Source organism: Cetorhinus maximus, chromosome 1, assembly GCF_964194155.1.
Source record: "Cetorhinus maximus chromosome 1, sCetMax3.hap1.1, whole genome shotgun sequence".
NCBI classification, from domain to species: domain Eukaryota; kingdom Metazoa; phylum Chordata; class Chondrichthyes; order Lamniformes; family Cetorhinidae; genus Cetorhinus; species Cetorhinus maximus.
Genome location: NC_135879.1, coordinates 130,759,215 through 130,783,139, shown reverse-complemented (window position 1 = coordinate 130,783,139; position 23,925 = coordinate 130,759,215). Strand labels below are relative to the sequence as shown.

The following is a 23,925-nucleotide window of genomic DNA, read 5'->3' as shown; positions in this document are numbered from 1 at the left end:
GAGTGCTTTGTGGGACATTGAACTTTATTAACAAGGACCTTAGTTAATGTTCCTAACCAGTCAGATTTTGCAGTTGGGTTTCAAATATGGAGCCTGCAGCCCAGGCTTGTCCTGGAGGTCAATATGTGGTGGGCTAGCTGAAGGTTCGTTGGATTAAAGCCTCCCAGGTGTCCCTGCCTCCCTGGAGTATGCCTGGGTCAGCGTCTACCCCCTCAGCATTTCCCTGTGTGCGCTCATCCTTGGACTAACTGCTGGACTCACCGTGTGCATCCGCGGCCAATGCATCTACGTCCACAGCGTCGCCCCTTTCCAACGCAAGATTGTAGAGAGTGCAGCATGCAACCACTATCAGCAACACACGATCTGGGGGGTACTGGAGTGCGCCCCCTGAGCGGTCCAGGCATTGGAAGCGCATCTTGAGAAGACCAATGGCTCCCTCCACCACAGCACTTATGGAGACGTGGCTCCTATTGTATTGTAGCTCAGCTTCTGTTCTTGGATGGCGCAGCGGCGTCATGAGCCACCTTCTGAGGGGATAGCCCTGGTCACCCAGCAGCCATCCATCCAGCCGGGCTGGAGCACTGAAGAACCTCGGCACCTGGGAGTGCCTGAGGATATAGGCGTCATGGGAGCTGCCTGGGTACCTTGCACAGACTTGAAGAATCACCATCAAACAGGAGGGATCTGTACCGTTGGGACGGTCTCCACCTGAACTGATCTGGGACCAATGTTCTAGCAAAAAGGGTAAATAGGGTGGTCAACAGGACTTTAAACTAGAAAGTCGGGGGGAAGGGAAGGGTAAAACTCCAAGAAGTATGACTAATGGGAAACAAAGCAGCAGGTTAGCATGTGGCGGAGTGGATTCAACTTCATGGAAAATTATGAAAAAACTGAAAAGAAAAGAGAGCCCAGGAGAGGCTATTAAAGTCTCCAGAACACAAAATAGGACAGAGTGTTTGGAAAGGGCTAGGAATCTAACTTCAAGCACATCAGATAAAGGGACGACAATGAGAAAGGGGACGGGAAATACAGGATTGAAGGTGTTGTATCTGAATGAACGCAGTATACGAAATAATGTAAATGAGCTTGTGGCGCAGATTGAAATTGGCAGGTATGATGTGGTGGGCATCACGGAGACATGGCTGCAAGGGGATCAGGACTGGGAGCTAAATATCCAAGGATATACATCCTATCGAAAAGATAGGCAGGTTGGCAGAGGAGGTGGGGTTGCTTTGTTAGTAAGAAATGAAGTAAAATCGATAGCAAGAAATGATGTAGGGTCAGATGATGTAGAATCTGTGTGGGTAGAGCTGAGGAACCGCAAAGGTAAAAAAACCATAATGGGAGTTATGTACAGGCCTCCAAATAGTAGTCAGGATGTGGGGCACAAGATACACCAGGAGATAGAAAAGGTGTGTAAGAAAGGCAAGGTTACAGTGATCATGGGGGATTTCAATACGCAGGTAGACTGGAAAAATCAGGTTGGTAGTGGATCCCAAGGAAATGAATTTGTGGAATGTCTACGAGATAGCTTTTTGGAGCAGCTTGTGGTGGAGCCCACTAGGGAACAGGCAATTCTAGATTTAGTGATGCGTAATGAGGCAGATTTGATAAGAGAGCTTAAGGTGAAGGAACCCTTAGGAGGAAGTGACCATAATATGATAGAATTTACCCTACAATTTGAGAGGAAAAAGCTGGAATCGGATTTAACGGTATTACAGTTGAATAAAGGCAACTACAGAGGCATGAGGGAGGAGCTGGCCAGAATTGACTGGGAGATGAGCCTAGCAGGAAAGACAGTGGAACAGCAATGGCAGGAGTTTCTGGGAGTAATTTGGGAGACACAGCAAAAATTCATCCCTAGGAAGAAGAAGCATACTAAAGGGAGGACGAGGCAACCATGGCTGACAAGGGAAGTCAGGGACAGCATAAAAGCTAAAGAGAAAGCACACAATGCAGTGAAAAGCAGTGGGAAGCCTACAAAGACCAACAGAGGACAACTAAAAAAGAAATAAGGAGGGAGAAGATTAAATATGAGGGTAAACTAGCCAGTAATGTAAAAGAAGATTGCATGAGTTTTTTTAGATATATAAAGGGGTAAGAGAGAGGCAAAAGTGGACATTGGGCCACTGGAAAATGACGCTGGAGAAGAAGTAGTGGGGAACAAAGAAATGGCGGAGGAACTGAATAGGTACTTTGCGTCAGTCTTCACGGCGGAAGACACGAGTAACATCCCCAAAGTTCAAGAGAGTTGGGGGGCAGAGGTGAGTATGGTGGCCATTACCAAGGAGAAGGTGCTAGGAAAACTGAAAGGTCTGAAGGTGGATAAATCACCTGGACCAGATGGATTACACCCCAGAGTTCTGAAGGAGATAGCTGAAGAGATAGTGGAGGTGTTAGTAGTGATCTTTCAGCAATCACTGGAGTCAGGGAGGGTCCCAGAGGACTGGAAAATCGCTAATGTAACCCCCCTGTTTAAGAAGGGAGTGAGGCAAAAGACGGGAAATTACAGGCCGATTAGCCTGACCTCAGTTGTTGGTAAGATTTTAGAGTCCATTATTAAGGATGAGATTTCAGAATACTTGGAAGTGCATGGTAAAATAGGGCAAAGTCAGCATGGTTTCATCAAGGGGAGGTCATGCCTGACAAATCTGTTAGAATTCTTTGAGGAGGTAATGAGCAGGTTAGACAAAGGAAAGCCAATGGATGTTATCTACTTGGACTTCCAGAAGGCCTTTGACAAGGTGCCGCACAGGAGGCTGCTCAGTAAGATAAGAGCCCATGGTATTAGAGGCAAGGTACTAGCATGGACAGAAGATTGGCTGTCTGGCAGGAGGCAGAGAGTGGGGATAAGGGGGTCCTTCTTAGGATGAACAGAGCGTCTGTGACCTGCTTGACACAAGTGTGGGCAGCTGATTGGGAGACATTGCAAAGATCACCCACCGAGCCTTGGAAGAAGCCATAGGCATAGAAATTGAGGGCAGCTGTGACCTTCAGAGCCACTGGCGTGGGTATCCACCCACACGGTTTGTGGAGATCTGGGCCCCAATCACCTGACAGATATAGTTGACTGTTTCCCTTGAGTTGGAGCCTCCTTTGGCACTGCACCTCAGACATATTGAGGTAGTTGCTTCGCTGCCTGTAAACCATGGCAGCAGGATAGTGGCGTCTTCTGCGGCCCCTTCTGCCTTGGACAACCTCTTGGCCCTGCACCCCTTGTGCCTGCGCCTCCCAAAGGTGGCTCCTCTGGAGGCCGAATGTGCACTCCTGGCCTCCTCCCCCTTCTAGCCCTCCCTTCCTCCTCAGAGGAGGTGCTTCCAGTGGAGAGTTCAGCTCTCATTCCCAGGCTAAGGGAAGGCTTCCTGAAACATGCAGGCCCAAAAAAGATTCCTCACTGCAGAGAGCTGACCCGAAGGCTAAGAGTCCAGACCAAGCAGCTGGTATGCGTTTTGAAGTATTGCAGCTCTCACAGGCAAGTATCAGTAACTTTGAAAAATCAATGTTTGACAGAGCACACTCGCGACCCCACTGAGCCCTCTTATCCCACCCATGGATGAGGTTTATACAAATGTATCCTACCCACCTGCCTGTTGCACGGGCGCTGAAAAATCGCCTTCGATTAGTGCCTCAAGGGCCTTAAGTGGCCAGTTAATTAATGGCGGGCGTGCGTCGGAGATCATCGCTTGCCCACCCAACTAAATATCTCTGGCGCACGGTGATGAAGGGACACTCGCCCGACATCACCGCGCATCATTTTACACGTGGGTGTGCGGGGCCCACCCCCGCACACCAACGGGAAAATTCTGCCCATAGTGTCTTTCATGACCTACGGATGTCCAAATGTCCTTTACAGCCAATTAAATACTATTAAAGTGTTGTCACTGTTGTAAGTTAGGAAATGCAGTCACCAAATGATGCACAGTGAGGTCCCGTAACAGTAATGTGATAATGACCAGTTGACGTGGTAACTTGTGCATTGGAAGGTGGTGTGAAGATTTTCTCTTTTTTTTAGCAGATTGTTTGCAAGGGCAGATTATGCTATTGGAGCCTTCTGTCTGACCTAACTACCAGGACATTACCTGTTTTGTGGTGAGGTGATAACTATCCTAGAGAGTTTATCACAAATTGAAGAACTTGGTAACTACTGCAAAATTGGTGCTGTTGTTACCAGACCAAAAATCTTTTAATTCCTGTGCAGTACAGCTTTTAGCTGGGAGAGCTTGAAGGCTGGCATGTTTCCACAATATGTGAAAGTAGATTTTCTCAGCCTCCACTTTTGCACTCTAGCCATATCAATATCTGTTAATTTGGGAAGTATCTGCAATTTACTGGGAAATACAATTGTCATTGAAGATTTTTATTGTCTCTCATTTTTCACAGATTTAATTGGGTGATTATTGGTTGCCAGGCAATTATTGTAACCTCTTATCTTCTGAGTTAGCATAAATTAGACTGGCTGCCAACTAAGTTTGCTGATGAAGAGCCAACCAGTTTAATAGATTGCACAGGACCTGAGGGGGGACCTGATCGAGGTATACAAAATTATGAGGGGCATAGATAGGAAGAAACTTTTCCCCTTAGCGGAGGTGTCAGTAACCAGGGGGCATAGATTTAAGGTAAAGGGCAAGAAGTTTATAGGGGATTTGAGGAAAAATGTTTTCACCCAAAGGGTGGTTGGAATCTGGAACACACTGCCTGAGGGGCTGGTAGAGGCAGGAACCATCACAACATTCAGAGGTGTTTAGATGAGCACTTTAAACACCATAGCATACAGGGCTACGGGCCATGTGCTGAGAAATGGGATTGGAATAGATAGGTGCTTGATGGATTGCACAGACACGATGGGTTGAAGGGCCTGTTTCTGTGCTGTATAACTCTATGACAATTTAACTCACTGAGTTGATCATATATATAATTTATTCTACATGTTGCAGATTGGAGTACTGCATGCAGTTCTAGATTCCACACTGCAGGAAGAATGTTGAGGCTGATTCACCAGGATGCTGCCTGGTATGAGGAAGTAAAAAAAAATTGCATTTATGTAGCTTTTCAAAGCTTGGGCCATTCCAAAGCACTTTACAGCCAATTAAGTACTTTTGAAGTGTGTTCACTAAATATGAAGAAAGACCAGGATTATTAGGCTGTGGAATGATAGCTGTGACTGAGGAAGTTACCTGTTTGAACAATTAATCAAACATGATTGAAACAGAGAGAGCACTTCAGCATTTATGAGTAGGTTAGATAGTTATTGCAGGAAAAGGAATAAATAGATTTGTGAACAAGATGGGAACTTGAGATTAGATTTATGCTTGGGTAGAGGGTAAATGCTAACCTGGACTGGTTGGGTTTGGTGGTTTGTTTCCATGTTGTAATTCCTTCAGGGGCACGTGGATGGGTTGTGGAGTGAGCAGATTCAGTTCAATGCACACAAATGAGAAGTCAAAAGCTTTGGGGGTGCAGGGGGGACCCAGAAATAAACGCTAAATGCTTAGAACGCTTAAGAGTTAAGAATTTTCGATACAGGTCTTGTCCTGGAAATCCAACACTGATCCTGTTTTGAAGACAACTCCTTTTTTGGCTGAGAGCCTAACATTTTATTTGTTAGGGAAATTACTCTTGTACCCATTCTGGTTTTCTAGATGTAATGAATACAAATGTCGTTGGATACAGACTACAATAAGCATCAGAAGCTGGCTGCTTTTCTCCCTGCAGAAACCACCCTACTGCCTATCAAAAGGCAGTAGGGTGCGAGATAGCTAGAGCAACTTGTATGATTGAGAACCAAAATTTTGTGACAGAAGAACGCTAGTTGATCCATCATGCCTGTACTAGCTCGGGTGTCTACTCTATTCATTTTCCTTACTTTGCCCTCACTTCTAAAATATCAGGTTCCCACTTCTAAATGTGCTTCACACTGCCTCAATAGCTACTTGTAGTAAATTATGTAATAAGTATTTGGGTGGAAAAACTCCTTTCTAAATTCTCCCTTTATGCTTCTATTCTCATCCCAAGTTTATGCCCTCTTGTTATTGACTTTTCAACCAGAGAAAATAATCATTCAAATTTTAAAAAGTTATTCACTTTGCTCGTAAGAATAAAAAAACAGAATTTATTTTAAAAGGTGAGGAACTTGTAAGTGTTGATGTTCAGAGAGACTTGTGTGCTCATACAAGGAACACAAAGTTAACATGCAGGTGCAGCAAGCAATTATGAAAGTAAATAGCATGCTGGCCTTTCTTGCAAGAGGATTGGAGTACAAGAATGAAGAAGTCTTGCTACAGTTGTAGGGTTTTGGTGAGACCACACCTGGAGTACTGTGTGCTGTTTTGGCCTCCATATTTAAGAAAGGACATTGGAGGTGGTACAGTGAAGGTTCACTAAATTGGTCCCTGGGATAAGGAGATTGCCTGTGATGAGAGGTTGAGAAAATTTGGCTAATATTCTCTGGAGTCTAGAAGAATAGGAGGTGATCTCATTGAAACCTGCAAAATTCTGAAGGGTGGACTATTTGCTATTGAAATACTTTGGGACATTTTATTACATTAAAGATGATATATAAATAGAAGTTGGTAAATCAATTTTTTGTCCAAGCTGACACTGACCCTCCTATTCCATGAGCCTCAATTTTGTTAACCAGGCTGTTATGTGGTATTTTGTCAAATGCTTTCTTAAAATCCATTGCATTCCCTTCATCAACCTTCTCTGTTACTTCATCAAAAAATTCAATTAGATTAGTCGAGCATGACCTGCCTTTTGCAAATCCATGCTAACTCTCTTTAGTTAACTCAACCCTCTCCAAGTGCCTGTTGATTTTAGAAACAATAACCAAGGGGAAAAAAACTTTACCCAACACTGATATTAAACTAACAGGCTTTGTAGCTGCTAGGACTGCCTTTAAACTCTTGGCATTTGCAACTTTCCTATCCTCTGGTTTCTCTCCTGATTTCAGGGAAGATTGGAAGATATGGCAAGGCTTTTTGCTATCTTCAACCCCACATGCTTTAGCAACCTGGATACAAACCATTTGGGACTTGGTGACTTATCCACCCTAAGCTTAGCCAGCCTTTCCAGTACACCCTGCATATCAATTTTCACTCCATCCATTACCTCTACCATCTCCGCTTCTATTGTAGATTGTTCTTTGCTCTTTTCTATTGCCAATCTAAATCTTATGATACAATGATCACTTTTACCTAAATGGTTCCCCCACAGACACTTGGCCCACTTGATCCACCTCATTCCCCAGCACCAGATCCAGCAATGCCTCCTTCCTAGTTGAATTGAGAACATTACTGGTCAACAAAGTTCTCCTGAACACATTTCAGAAATTCTTTCCCCTCCTTTCCCTTTATTCTATTTACCTAGATAGCGATTGGGATATTGTTCAAGTCCCACAATGTTACTGCTGTATAGTTCTTGCACATCTTTGTGATTTCCTGCAGATTTGCTCCTCTACCCCTCTTTCACTGTTTGGAAGCCATAAAATACCCCCAGTGGTGTGATCATACTTTTCTTGCTTCTCAACTTCAAGCAAATGGACTCTGTCCTTGAGGGGTCCAAGGACATCCTCTCTTTCCACAATGTAATGTCTCCACTAATCTGTAATGCCGTCGTACCTCCCTTTTTGCTTCCCTTTTTTTCCCCCATCCTTTCTAACAATTTGTATCCTTGAATATTTAGTGCCCAGTTCACACCATTTTTGTAGCTACCTTTCCGTTATTGCTACTACATCATAGTCCCATATGGCTATTTGTGCTTGTAGCTCACCAACCTTATTCAGCACACTTTGTGTGCTTACATACGTAAATTTAAGTAAGTAAGAAAGAAATTAAGTAATTTAATAATGGGTTTAGAGGCTCCTTTCTTGTGTATGCTTGTATGTCTGTTTTGCCCGGCACATTCCACAGGCCACAGGTGTGCTCCCACTGATCCTGTGGGGGAGACAGCTGCCGCAGCAGAGATCCCTGGCAGCACTGGGATGTGGCAGTTGCATGGTGGGAGTGTGTGCAGCACCAGGTGGATTGGACAGTTGAGCTCTGCCAGGACTCGTCCCTTGCCCAGCTGTGTTCTTGTTGCTGTCCGGGTGTGTGGAGCTTCGTGCCATGCACCAAGTGAGGATGACCCTGCAGGCAGTGGCAGGGACTTGGAGGTGGAGGCCACATCAAACGCTCTGTGTTGACTATTGTTGGGAACCACCCCGGATGCCATTTTGCCAGACAGCATTGGTGTGGAAACATTGTTAACATAACATTAAGCACGAATGGCCATTATCATCACCTGTGTCTATCTTCAATGCAGTTAATGTTTACGTGTTCATGAATTAGATGTAATTCATATATTTGCTTTGATTTAATACATTATTTTACTTGGCTGTTTCTTTTTTTGTGTGTTTTTGTATATTTTTTGAATTGATTTTAAAATTTGAGTCAGTTTGGCCCGTGGCTGTGACAGTAGTTGATTGCAAATAAACCTTTGATTGATAGAGGAATGTTTTTGGATGTAGTTTATATGGACTTTCAGAAGGCATTCAGTAAGATTCCAGTTAAGATTCTCATCAGCTAAAATGAAAACTCATGGAACTGAAGGCAGATTATTGACCTAGTTAGACGGCAAAAAAAAGAATTGAAATTGGAAGGAAGTGCTATGGGGTGTCCAACAATGATTTGTGCTGAGCTTCAACTATTCACTTATTAATGATGTAAATAACACCATAGAGAGCTATATATCCAAGTCTTTTACCGTCTTTTCTATTTACCAATCTTGTTTTTGTCTTATTAATGCGTTTCCCTATACCCATTCCAAGTCATTTATACATACCAAGAACAGTGACTTCTGACCTTTCTCTATAATTTTTTTCTTTTCCAGTAACTAACTTTAAATCCATGCTAATGTTTCTTTTCATACCAAATGCATGAATTCTTCTGACCACTTTCAAATGTGTCCTAAAAATTCTTCTGACTTGCATTACCTTTATCCAATTGATCAGTTATTCAACAAATATAACTAAGTTTGTGCTTCCATTTCGGGTCTACCCGACATACCTTTTTAGGTTGTCAATCAGTCAATCACACCCTTAAGCAGTCTGAGCGTTTTACTTTTACGAGTTGGCTTGGACAAAAGTATAACCTGAAAATGTAATAATGATATTGCCTGTAATTTGGACCAGATACTTGTGCCTGCTGCATGTGTATTTCTTCAAATTCTCTGGCATATTAAGTTATGATTAGCTGAGCCAATGTTTGATGAGAACCATCAGGCTGCTTTATTTCACAGTAAGGTGACCATACAGAGCAACAGTTATGACAGGTTCACTTTGTTCGATCATTTAAATTTGCATTTAAGCAATACAACAAAAATAAACTGGTATAGTGGTGAGCATAGCTACCTTCCAAGCAGTTGACCTGGGTTCAATTCCTGGCCATCGATGTGATGTCATCTGTCGTGTCTTATCACAGGTTTGTGCTAAATTCTGGCACCATTTACCAGCTTTCCCACCCAGGAACAAAACCATTCGTTATTTCCCTTCCTTTGAGGTTCTGTGCCACACAATCAAAATGAAACACTACCCCATCCAATTTTAGTGGGTCATCTTTCTTAATGCTGAGAAGTTATTCTATTTATGTCCTGCAGCCCAGGACAGAACTTTCTATCCATGTCACATGCTGTTTTTTTTTCTTTGCAGCACTTGGTGGCCTGTTTGTGGCTATGTTTACCCCTCAGTTCCTGACCCCTCTCCCTGACTGGGTTCTTCTGCCTAAAGAACTGTTAATCAAGCCTAATATTGTGCTGTTTCTTTTTAAAATGAGCTTTAGGTAAAGCTTAACAGGAAGGGATATTCTATTTCCCACTCCTATTGTGATGGCAGTTCCGGGATAGGATAATGGCTTCCCTACCCTTTGATTTCCATGGGTGATAATGTTGATGTCTGACTTGAATACATATTTGGCAAATAAATGAAGCCTGTGGCCTTCCTTTTTGAACCAGTTAGAAGTGTTTTCAAATCCCACCACTTTAAAATTTGCTGTTTTGTGTTTGATTAACTCTTGCATTAATACTGCTCAAAATATGGATTCTAAGGCATTTAACTGAATAAATTGTTGAAATATGTAAGTAAAGAACTCAAAAACATTAGATTGATGAAATGTTTTGTCCAATACAGGCTGTTGTTACCTTTTATAATGTACCTTGTAGGTTTCTATCTGCTTCAGTTGAAATGGCCATCAGTTTCACCAGGGGATATATAAATTAAGAATGAACCAGTTTAAAATACATCGTAGTACAAACATTGCATTTTGATAAAGTAAGATTTTACAAAAGGACTTCAACCAGAGGTTGTAGTAATTTTACTTTTAAAAACACAACCTTGTATATTTTAAATATGTTTTGTTTTATTGTCATTGATTTTATTAAAAAGATTTAACTCATTATGGCTGAAATCACCATTTAATTTCCCAAGTCTGGGAATGTGGGAGTGCTGAGACATATCCATCCAAATATGCTGTAACCTTCCCCACCCACTAAGTAAATTACTGGCAGCACGATGGGCTCATTTGGAACCAGTCTTATCAAAAAGCTGATTCACTAGTCATTCAACGAATTGCTTTTTGTGTACCATTTGTGGGGTGGCGTCTTGAGGTTGGCCAGCGTGGCTGTTGATAACCGGCACATTGCAAGGACAAAGACTGTGTGCTGAGGGATGCACTGGGGCATCAGCTGCAAAGGCTTAATGGGCAAAGGCCACTGCTTGGTATGCACAGTCACTGCTACTATGCAGTGGCTACGCGAGTCGTATTTTCCATCAACAGGATGTTCCCATTAGTCCAGAAAGACGTCTCCCTACCACATAATTGAGCAATGTCGTGAATGAATTTCAGTGCTAGTGCGATGTCAGGAATGTAGACTGTACATTCCAGTGTTTGGTTGATTGAATCGAACAGTATGTTCCTTTGGTTATTCATAATAGGCAGAGTACAGACCGAACTCAACTAACATGCACTTGTAAAACCCAAAACAAAATGTCTTCTGTTGGATGTGATTCTGTGATTGGGCAGCACTTGCTGCCCAATCCTGAGTGTGCGAATTGTTATACTAACAACCAATTTAAGATAATCAGTTGAGCTTGTAACATGGCTCATTTACACTCGCTAGAAGTGACATGCATTCATACGTAGGGACTCATCCTCTGCAAACAATGTTCAAGCCTTGCACCTTTTTTGATTACCCAGGTATTCAGCATCCTTTTGCCCTGTATTTTAAATTATTGAGATCATTGGAAATTTGGCATTCTTGTGTTTGACCTGATGAGTGCAAGATGAAAAGCTTCGGCAATATGTCTTTTTTTCAGCTATTTCTTTAATAACCTGTGGTTTACAAAAATATGACCCTTTATTTTTATTTTCTCTTGTATTTCAGCTGCGACAGTCACAATCTTACTGCACAGACAATGAGTGTCTGCAAGAACGTAAGTTCTGTTTTGGTTTAAATTCATTGAACAGTAATTTTGCGAAATACCAGTTTGCATAATATAAATTTTTGTTGCAGGTATGAAAGGTCATGGACCTTCAGTTAGTTACGTGAAGAAATTTCAAAATTTACCTGTCTGTGGGTTAGTAATTAATCCAGTGCTATCCGGCACTCTGGCAACCGGAATTCTCTAGTAACCAGAATTCTGGGGTTGGGTCTGTCGGGCCCGTTTTGTGACTGGAGATGTCTCTCATCCCTCAGAAATCTGTGATAACAACTTGTTTTTCGTCATTCCCACTCTCTCACAGCCACTAGTAATTGTCAAACTCACTGGTAGCTGTTATCAGTGGCCTGTCCTTGCTTCAGTCTCAGCCTCTGTTATGACCACAGCCGATGTTAATTGGTACGCAAACCAAATCCTAGAGGGAAACTTGGCTTATGGGCCATACCATTTCTTTTAATGTATTCTGAAAACGAGAAGAAGATGTACTGACCTCAGCAGCAATAAGTCCAGTAACACTTTTGAGATTTAAAAAGTTTTAAAGTAGAAGTGTTATTAACGAGAATAAAAGAAAACTTAAGCGCACAGGATTACAGTTACACAGTTAAACTGAGTCTTACAAACATTCCCCCAAAACCACGCTCTACTTGGTTAGACCCACAAATTAAACACCTTCCAGGCAGCACTCCCTTTATAGATGTTTAACTATAAAAATCCAGTAATATTACCCAAGGCAAACTGCCGTAGCTTTAATAGAGGCATACCACATGACCTGTAACCCTCTTCCACTCTGGAAATCCAAACTTCGGAACAAAACTGTTTGTTGCAGCCCAAGACTTTTCTGGCTTGACAGAATGGCTGACTCAGACGGCATCTTCTCCCAGCCCAGAGCTGCCGGCTCCAGCAGTTCTCAGCACAGCTCCAGCTCAACAACTATAGCTCACAGCTACAGTAATGCAAAATATCATTTTTCCCCTTTCATCTCGGATTCTATTGTTCTCACGCCTCTTTGAAACTCAAATCCTTCCAAATATAAAATCTTTCATGCCTGCATTTTGTCTTTGCTTTCAGGTCAATAAAATATAATATCCCCATTTCTGTTTACCTATGGAGCTCCTGCAAGATGTTTCTTGCTATCTCTTGACTTCCCTTTGAAATTCAAACAAACTCTCAACTTATCTAAAATTCAGATGTTAAATCCAACCTATTTATTTGTACCTCAAACCTAACGCCTCTATCCTTTTTCATGTTTTAAACCTACCCAGACAACCTGTCTCCTATAAATCTCTGCCCAGCTTAATTAAATCATCCACACGCACCCCCACCACACACACCCCCACAGCCTTTTTCACAGAATAACACAATATCCCCCAAAAATATTTAAAAAATAATATCAATTTCTCTCACCTCCCTCCTTGGCAAAGATTGAACCATCATAATTTCAAAAAGATGGTTTCAGTTTCCGAACCCAGTTCATATTCCTTACTACATTTAACTACACAAACAAAATTATTGCACTACAGTGTATATGCATTAACCATGAAAATATATACAAGTCTTTTGTAAAAATAGAGTTCATTCCAGTCCATTCTCCATTTGCCAATATCTGAGTTCTTTTGAATTTTCAACTCTTGACAACGCATCTGCAATTAAATTTTCTTATCCAGCTGCATGCATAATTTGTAAATTGAACAGTTGCAATAATAAACTCCACCGAAACAGTCTGGTGTTTCTGTTCCAAAGCTTGTCCAGAAACTTAAAAGGATTGTGGCCCGTATATATTACTGTCTCTGAAGAATTGCTTGCAACATACACTTCAAAATGCTGCAAAGCTAACATGAAACTTAAAGTCTATTTCTCTAAAGTTGAATGTACATCAGAGGAAATATTCAACTTCCGTGAAAAATATCCTACCGGCTTCTCAATTCCCAGTTCTTCTTCATGTCGCAATACAGCACCAACGCCCACATCACTGGCATCAATAGCCAACTTAAACTGCTTTGTAGAACAGGCATAGTAGTTAGTACAGCTTTCAAGCTGTATCCATTGGAATTTTCTGTTCCTTTTTAACAATCCAGTCAGTGGAGCAACTACACTCGTGCCTAGAAATCTCAAAACTCCCCGCTTTGCTGTAGGCGTTTGGAATTCCACAATAGATTTTATTTTTGCATCTCATGGGGCCACTTGACCATGTCTAAATATGTAACTTGCCCTTTTTCAAATTCACTTTTAGGCTAATTTACAATCAAATTGGCTTCCTGCAGGTGATCAAATAGTTCCTTTTAAATGTTGTAGATGTTCTCCCTCACATTTGACTGAATACTATTAAGTCACCCAATATAAACAGCACAACTGCTCACTTCCTCAATCACTTTGTTAGTTTCTGAAATGTTGCTGGTGCATTTTTCGTACCACAAGGCATTACCTTGCATTGATTATAGATCATCTGATGTTAGAAAAGCTGATATCTCTTTTGCCCTTTTCAATAAGGGTACTTGCCAATATTTTCACAGCAAGTCAATTTTTGTGACCATCGTTGACTGTCCTGCTTTCTCGATACAATCCTCCAATCGTGGAACAGGATATGCATCTGTCTTTTTTACTGCATCCACTTTTTGGTAATCAATACATAGTCTTTGTGATCCATCCGGTTTCGGCACCATTACAATGGGTGAACTCCAATTATTGTGACTGGGCTCTATGATGTCATGTTGAAGCATAAATTCAACCTCTTCCCTCACTTGAGCTAATTTTACTGGATTTAAATCTATATGGGCGTTGCCTTATTGAATCTGAATTCCCCACATCAACGTCAAGTATAGCTAAATCTGTTTTTCCCAGGTTTGTTTCCACAAATTGCTTTGTGTGACTGCAGTAGCCCTTTTAAATCACTCTGACACTTTTCTGGAAGGTAATCTTAACATTACATCTAGATTCTTAAGCACTTCCTCATTGTCCAATTTAATCATAGGAAGGTCAATTTCAGGATCCTTAATTTTTACCCCCATTTCCTTACTTACAACTACCAGTACCACCAACTGTTTATTTTCTCTGTTGACGTATTCTTTGAGCATATTTACATGGCACAATCGCTGACTCTTCCTTCCATCTGGGGTATTCAATACTTAGTTTACTTCACTCGGTCTCTTTTCAAGCTGATAAGATCCACTAAACCTTGCCTTCAACAATTCACTTGACACTGGCAACAAGACGAACACTTTTTCTCCCCAGTCACAAGACTAAAAGCCTTTCCCTCCTCGTCTACCTTTGCCTTCAGCACTTATTGAGATATCTTTAAATGTTTCCTAGCTAGCTCACATGCCTTACTTAATCTCTCTCTGAATTTCACCTAACAATCCAGGTGAGTCATTTCAGAACTTTGACTCACTAATTTCTCCTGCATCAGTTTAGACCATAATAGACCAAATGATGTAGTAACAGAAGTAAGCCATTCGGCCCATCGAGTCTGAACTGCTATTCAATGAGCAATGGGCTGATCCAATAATCCTCAACTCCACTTTCCTGCCTTTTCCCCATAACCCTTGATTCCCATACTGATTAAAAATCTGTCTATCTCAGCCTTGAATATACTTAACAACCCAGCCTCTACAGCCCTCTGTGGTAAAGAATTCCACAGATTCACTACCCTTTGAGAAAAGAAATTCCTCCTCATATCTGTCTTAAATGGGCGACTCCTTACTCTGAGATTATGCCCTCTGGTCCTAGACTCTCCGAGCGGAAACAACCTCTCAGTATCTACCCTGTCAAGCCCCCAAAGAATCTTATATGTTTCAATAAGGTCGCCTCTCGTTCTTCTAAACTCCAATGACTACAGGCCTAACCTACTCAACCTCTCCTCATAAGAAAATCCCTCCATACCTGGGATCAACCTAGTGAACCTTCTCTGGACTGCCTCCAATGCCAGTTTATCTTTCCTTGGATAAAGGGACCAAAACTGTTCATAGTATTCTAATACTATCTAATTAGTGTCTTGTATAGTTTTAGCAAGACTTTCCTATTTTTATACTCTATTCCTTTTGAAATAAAGGCCAACATTCCATTTGCCTTTTCTATTACCTGCTGAACTTGTATGCTAGCTTTTTGTGATTCATGCATGAAGACCCCCCAATCCCTCTGTGCTGCAGCTTTCTGCAGTCTTTCTCCATTTAAATAATATTCAGCTCTTCTACTCTTCCTGCCACACAACCTCACGTTTTCTGACATTATATTCCATCTGCCAAATTTTTGCCCACTCACTTAACCTGTCAGCATCCTCTGTAGACTCTGTGTCATCCTCACCACTTGCCTCCCCACCTATTTTTGTGTCATCCTCAAACTTGGTGATAGTTTTTTTTATTCATCCATGGAAGGTGGGCTTCGCTGGCTGGGCCAGCATTTATTGCCCATCCCTGATTGCCCTTGAGAAGGTGGTGGTGAGCTGCCTACTTGAACCGCTGCAGTCCATGTGGTGTAGGTAAACCCACAGTGCTGTTAGGAAGGGAGTTCCAGGATTTTGACCCAGTGACAGTGAAGGAACGGCGATACATTTCCAAGTCAGGGTGGTGAGTGACTTGGAGGGGAACTTCCAGGTGGTGGTGTTTCCATCTATCTGCTGCTCTTGTCCTTCTAGATGGTACTGGTCGTGGGTTTGGAAGGTGCTGTTGAAGGAGCCTTGGTGAATTCCTGCAGTGCATCTTATGGATGGTACATACTGCTGCTACAGTGTGTTGGTGGTGGGGGAGTGAATGTTTGTGGATGTGGTGCCAATCTAGTGGGCTGTTTTGTCCTGTTTTGTCCTGGAGGGTGTCCAGCTTCTTGAGTGTTGTGAGAGCTGCACTCATCCAGGCAAGTGGGGAGTATTCCATCACACTCCTGACTTGTGCCTTGTAGATGGTGGACAGGCTCTGGGGAGTCAGGAGGTGAGTTACTCGTCACACGATTTCTAGCCTCTGACCTGCTCTTGTAGCCACAGTATTTATATGGCTAGTCCAGTTCAGCTTCTGGTCAGTGGTAACCCCCAGGATGTTGATAGTGGGGGATTCCGTGATGGTAATGCCATTGAATATCAAGGGGCAATGGTTGGATTCTCCATTGTTGGAAATGGTCATTGCCTGACACTTATGTGCCGTGACTGTTACTTGCCACTTGTCAGCCCAAGCCTGGATATTGTCCAGGTCTTGCTGCATTTGGACATGGGCTGCTTCAGTATTTGAGGAGTTCAAATGGTGCTGAACATCATGTAATCATCAGCGAACTCCCCACTTCTGATCTTATGATGGAAGGAAGGCCGTTGATGAAGCAGCTGAAGATGGTTGGGCCTAGGACACTACCCTGAGGAACTCCTGCGGTCACGTCCTGGAGCTGAGACGATTGACAATATACAACAACAACCATCTTCCTTTGTGCTGGGTATGACTCCAACCAGAAGAGAGTTTTCCCCCTGATTCCCATTGACTCCAGTTTTGCTAGTGCTCCTTGATGCCACACACTGTCAAATGCTGCCTTGATGTCAAGGGCAGTCACTCTCAGCTCACCTCAGGAGTTCAGCTCTTTTGTCCAAATTTGAACCAAGGCTGTAATGAGGTCAGGAGCTGAGTGGCCCTGGTGGAACCCAAACTGGCTGTCAGTGAGCAGGTTATTGCTCAGCAAGTGCCACTTGATAGCACTGCTGATGACCCCTTCTATGACTTTATCGATGATGGAGAGTAGACTGATGGGGCGGTAATTGGCTGGGTTGGACCTGTCCTGCTTTTTGTGTATCGGACATACCTGGGCAGTTTTCCACATAGCTGGGTAGATGCCAGTGTTGTAGCTCTACTGGAACAGTTTGGCCAGGGGCACGGCAAGTTCTGAAGCACAAATCTTCAGTACTATTGCCGGAATATTGTCAGGGCCCATAGTACATTCACTTCCCTCATTCAAGTAACTAATATATATTGTAAAAAAATTGTGGCCCAACACTGATCCCTGTGGTACTCCAATAGTTACAGGTTGCCATCCTGAAAATGCCCCCTTATCCCAACTCTCTATCTCCTATTAGTTAGCCAATCCTCTATCCATGCTAATATACTACCCTCAGCACCATGGGCTCTTATTAAGTAGCCTTTTGTGCGGCACCTTATCAAATACCTTTTGGAAATCCAGATATATTACATCAACTGGTTCCCCTTTACCTACCCTGCTTGTTACCTCAAAGAATTCTAATAAATTTGTCAAGCATGATTTCCCCTTCATGAAGCCATGCTGACACTGCTTGATTTATATTATGCATTTCTAAATGCTCTACTGTTACATCCTTTATAACAGACTCTAATGACAGATATTAAGCTGCCTGGCCTATAGTTACCTATTTTTTTGTCTCCTTCCCCTTTTGAATAAGGGTGTTATATTGGCAGTTTTCCAACCCTCTGGAACTTCCTTAGAATCTAAGGATTTTTGGAAGATTACTACCAGTGCATCCACTATCTCTGTAGCTACTTCCTTTAATACCCTAGAATGCAACCCATCAGGTCCAGGGGACTTATTGACCTTTAGCCCCATTAGTTTCCCTAATACTTTTTCTCTAGTGATAGGTATTGTATTTATTTCCTCCCCCTCTTTTGCCCCTTGATTATTTAGTATTTTTGGACTGCTATTAGTGTATTCTTCCATGAAGACTGATGCAATGTATTTATTCAACTCCTCTGCCATTTCCTGGTTCCCCATTATTATTTCCCCAGCCTCATTCTGTAAGGGGCCTATGTTCACTTCGGTCTCTCTCTTCCTTTTTATATATTTAAAGAAGCTCTGACTGTTTGTTTTTATATTACTTGCTAGTTTACCCTCAAAGTTTATTTTCTCCCACTTCAGAATTTTTTGGTCATCTTTTGTTGCTTTTTAAAACTTTCCGAATCCTTTGGCTTAGCGCTAATCTTTGCCAAATTGTATGTTTTTTCTTTAAATTTGATATTATCCTTAACTTCCTTGGTTAACCATGGTTGGTTTATTCCCTTCCTAGAATCCTTCCTCACTGGGATATATCTTTGATTTGAGTCATGAACTATTTTCTTAAACAACTGCCATTATTCATCAATTGTCTTTTCTGCTAAGCCCCTTTCCCAGTCCACTCCAGCCAACTCTGCCCTCATTCCTTTGTAATTACCTTTATTTAAGTTTAGCACTGTTGTTTCCGACCCAAGTTTCTCGCTCTCAAGCTGAATGCTAAATTCTACCATGTTATGGTCACTGTTTCCTAGGGGATCTTTTACTCTGAGATCATTTATTAAACCTGCCTTTTACATATTACCAGATCCAAAATTACCTGATCCCTGGTTGGATCCACAACATATTGTTCAAGGGAACTGTCCCGAATACACTCTGAATTCTTGCTCGTGGCTACCTCTGCCAATTTGCATTTCCCAATCTACATGAAGACTAAAGTCACCCATGATTAATGTACAGCCTTTTTTACATGCCCTCATTATCTTCTGATTTACCTCTGTCCTACAGTATAGCTACTGCTAGGGGGCCTATAGACTTCTCGCACCAGTGTCTTCTTCCTCTTGTTATTTCTAACCTCCACCCATATGGATTTTACATCTTCCGATCCATGATTATTTCTTGCTATTGTGCTTATTCCATCTCGTAATAACAAAGCTACCCCACCACCCTTTCCTTCCTGCCTGTCCTTTCGAAAAGTTAACATATCACTGAATACTTAGTTCCCAACTTTGATCTCCTTGTAACCATGTCTCCGTAATGACTATAAGATCATACCCATTAACCCCTATTTGTGCCATTAATTATTTTATTTTGTTCCAAATACTACGCGCATTTAAATAAAGAGCCATTCATTTTGCCTTTTTACCATTTTTTCCTCCTTTTGACCCTATTTGATGCTGTTTTTTTAATGTTTGTACACTCTGTCCCTTCCTGTCACACTCTGGCCAGAATTTTTCCGTTGGCGAGTTGGGGGCGGGGGAGGAACCCCCGACATCATCCCGCCCCATTTAAATATTCAGGAAGGCGGGGGGACAGCGCGATCAGCTGTCCACCTGCCGCCAATTGAGGCCATTGACAGGATAATTAAGCCAATTAAAGGCCCTGCTCATCTAACCTTAAGGCTGGCGCGCAGGCCAGGAGCCCCAGCGGGCTTCTGAAAAAACATGGAACCTCATCCACTGGCGGGATGAGGTTTCATGTTTGTTTTAAAAAACTTTAATAAACTTTGTGATATTTATTAACATGTCCCATCTCGTGTGACATTGTCACATGAGGGAGACATGTTAATAATTTTTATTTTTCTATTTTTTAAGTTTATAAAACTTTCAGCGCTCTCCCTGAGACAGCACTTTGGCAGTTGGAGGATCCCTCCCTCCCCCCCGTACAGGAAGCGCATAGCGCTTCCCATCGGGTGGCCCGCCCACTGAAAATTGTGGCGGGGCCCGTTTCAGCGGCGGCAATTGGCTGCCCGCCCGCCGCCAAGCCAGTGGGGCCCACCTGTCCATCAAGGGTATCATTATCTAAATGCCCTGCAATGCTGCCATTTCCTTTTGCTTTGTAAGCACATCCCCTCTACAGCCCTCGTTATTCGATTCACCAGGACACTGGTCCCAGCATGGTTCAAGCGAAGCCCATCCCACTGGAACAGCTCCATTCTATCCCAATACTGGTGCCCGTGCCCCATGAACTGAAACCCATTCCTCCCACACCAATCTTTGAGCCATGCGTTTAACTCCTTGACTTTATTTACCCTATGCCAGTTTGCCCGTGGCCCAGGTAGCAATCCCGAGATTATTACCTTGGAGGTTCTGTTTTATAGAGTGTCCTCCTCACTTCATGACCATAAATTAACTCAAAAAGGACTGAACCCTGTTTACTCATTAAGGGCATCCCTAATAGCAAATAACAAGAATAGAATCCCACAATCACAGTCATGTAAATAGTATTGACTATATGCACTAGTCAGAGTTTAAAGTCTGATGCCACCTTTCTAAAGCAGCTTGTGATTCAGGGAGTTAGGCTGATGGCCTAAATTGCTTTATTCCTAAACAAAAACAAAAATAAAAATACCTGGAAAAACTCAGCAGGTCTGACAGCATCTGCGGAGAGGAACACAGTTAACGTTTTGAGTCCGTATGACTCTTCAACAGAACTAAGGAAAAATAGAAGAGAGGTGAAATATAAGCTGGTTTAAGGGGGGGGTGGGACAAGTCGAGCTGGATAGAGGGCCAGTGATAGGTGGAGATTGCCAAAAGATGTCATAGACAAAAGGACAAAGAGGTGTTGACGGTGGTGATATTAGCTAAGAAATGTGCTAATAGGTGACATTAAGGGTAAAAAGCAGGACGAGCAAGGTACAGATAGCCCTAGTGGGGGTGGGGTGGGGGGGAAGGGATCGAAATAGGCTAAAAGGTAGAGATAAAACAATGGATGGAAATATATTTAAAAGTAATGGAAATAGGTGGGAAAAGAAAATCTATATAAATTATTGGAAAAAAAGGGGATCGGAAAGGGGGTGGGGATCCAGGAGAGAGTTCATGATCTAAAATTGTTGAACTCAATATTCAGTCCGGAAGGCTTTATTCTTAGGCTGTTCATTACCTCTTTTAACAGCTGTGACATGAAAGTCGATCCCTGATCCGACTGAATTTCTTTTGGTAATCCACATTTGTAAAGAATTTGGTTAACTCCTCTACAATCACCTTTGCTGTAATGTTCCTCAAAGATATTGTTTCTGGAAATCTGGTGGACACATCCATGATTGTCAGTAAGTACGGATTCCCACTTTTAGTCTTGGAGGTGGTGGTGGGGGGTGGTCCTATGCAATCAATTAGGACCCTGTTAAAAAGTTCCTCAAATGCTGGAATTGGAATTAAAGGTGTAGGCTCAATTACTGCCTGAGGTTTTCCTATCACCTGATGTGTGACATGTTTGACAGAATTTGACTACATCTTTATGTAGTCCAAGCCATTAGAAATATTTTTGTATTTTAGCTTGAGTTTTTCTAATTCCCAAATGTCCAGCCATTGGAATTTCATTTGCCACACTCAAAATTTCATTCAGTTACCCAGATGATATAAATACTTGGTTCACTACCGCCCACTTCTCAGCTGCCAAAACATGAGGCGGTCTCCATTTTCTCATTAACACATTGTTCTTAATGTAATAACATTCTGGAATGTATTCTGCTTCTGTTTCAGAATAAGCTGTCTGGTATAATTGCTTCAAGTCTGGACCCTTCTGCAACTCCACTAGCTTCAATGAACTAAACACCTCAACCTCACCCTCTTTAATCTTCTCTTTTAAAAAATTGATCCAGCCAACTGAATTTCAGTGTTCTTCCCCTGAATTTTTCCTCTTCATGTTTAAACCTGTGTGTTTGTGACCTTATCACCACACAATCTGGACAAAATGCAGGATGCTCTTTCTGTGAAACCTCTGATTGTGTTTCAACAAGCTGCTCTACTACCGTGCAGGTGTATAGCTGAGTTATTTAAAAATCCCAGAGGGAAACTTTAAACAACTGTCATAACCTATAGTATTAAGTGTTATGTTTGAGATGCAACTCTAAATTCAGGAATCAGACCACTAGTTCTCGAGGTTTTACATTAAAGGAAACATTATATTAATTTACACAGGTTAAAATATATGGCTACTAATTACTACGATCATAACTTTTAACAAATTCCCAGAATAATCTCCATTAAGGCAACAGCTACCCATGGACTTAACCAAACACCAGGTAAAGCATTTTCACCTTATGAATTCAAAATGAGGTTCCTTTCACTTTGGTTCCTTGCAGACATGGGTAGGCTTGCAGGTTTTGATCTTACATTGCCTCTACCCTACACACACAAGTTGCTGAAGTTATACCTAGCACAACCCATTAAATGTAAATTCTCATTGTATCACCAGCCTCTTCTAACAATAAAACCCCTTTCAGAGTACCAATTTTATTAGTAATATAAACATATTGCTTGGTATCTGCTAAGTAGGTGTCAGTTTTCACCCCATTTCTTGAATGCTCTATTCAAAAAATGCAAATGCACTCTACCTCTCTTACATATCAAAGCATCCAGGCTAGCTGGCTTTAATCCATTTAAGACACACCCACAGACTAAACCTCTATTTTAAAAGAAAAATATTTTCCAATAATATATACATTAATAGCCTCATGACAAATAGGCATAGTCAATATCTGTGATCCAGATGTATCATTCCCTAGAATAAGCTGAACCCCTGCAATGGTTAATTTCTCTACTACCCCCACAATTGTGCCTCCTGTTTCCAAATCACCTTTTAACTTTACCTTACACAATGAAAAGGGTTTGACTCCGCCATGAATTCCCCTAATTAATACTTACACCTGCAATAACCCTTCTAGATGACACATTGCACTTAGATGACACATTGCACTATCCCATTACATTAAGGACTGGCTAGCCCCAGTATCCCTTAAAATTTTGACATCTCTTCCTGCTCTTCCCTGTACACAGGGATATACTTTCCCTTTGCATATAAAATCTTTAAACACCTCTGCAACTTGCCCTTCAAAACTCCCTTGGGTAAGTTGTGAACACATTCCCACTTCTCTAGCTACCTTTGATTCTTCCTGCTCCATCTGTATAAAAACCACTGTTTTTTCTTGCCTCTGGATCTCAGAGCCCACAGTACTCTTACTTCCAGAATTTTTATGAGTTCCTACCAATAACTTGATCTCATATATCCAGCCTTATTACAATGGTAACATATCAGCTTCCTTCATTCAGCTCTACTTTCCACCTTTCCATTTTTACTAGACCGGCATCCTTCACCTTGATCCTTATTACTAGTGTGCGCATGTGTATGCGTGATTTAATTAAGCTGGTTAATAGGAATCAGGCTGCAAACACAAAAAGGTTAAAGGTGTCAAGTTTGAGGTACAAGTGGACAGGTTAGATCTAACATTTGTATTTTTAGATAAGTTGGAAGGTTGTTGAATTTCAAGGGAAAGTCAGAGGTATCAAGGAAAATGTTTGCATCTTGCAGGAGTCCATAGGTAAATAGTCGTGGGGATTTTATATTGTTATTGACCGATCAGCAGCTTCCCTGATCTTTTTGCTTTGTCTTTCATCTAAATTTGTCCTGCTGTTTACTGGAATGCTATTTCTAAATTCTTCCATAATAATAACCTCTCTTACGTTTTCAAAAATCTTATCTAATTTAATGCCTTGAAATCATTGATCGCAGATAATTTATTTTTCTCTTGCAAACTCCACAAATGTCTGATGGGGTCTTTTCCTCAAAGTTCTGAACCTCAACTGATGAGCTTCAGGGACAAGCTCATAAGCATTTAACATTGCCTTCTTTACTATCTCGTAATCTGCAGACTGTTCCTCCCATAAAATTCTGACAGGAATATATAAAATTCTGACAGGGATGGACAGACTGGATGTAGGGATGATATTTCCTCTGGCTGGGGGTCTAGAACAAGGGGACCC

General features: G+C 41.8%; 1 protein-coding gene across 1 annotated transcript in view; it reads left to right on the top strand.

Moving 5' to 3' along the window:
- The window catches only part of smim14 (small integral membrane protein 14), a 56,027-nt gene that overhangs the window by 17,616 nt on the left and 14,486 nt on the right, over positions 1-23,925 (top strand). Inside the window, exon 3 of the mRNA XM_078546522.1 lies at positions 11,413-11,461. Within this exon, the coding sequence (XP_078402648.1) occupies positions 11,413-11,461 (49 nt within the window). The remainder of the gene's footprint in view (positions 1-11,412; positions 11,462-23,925) is intronic.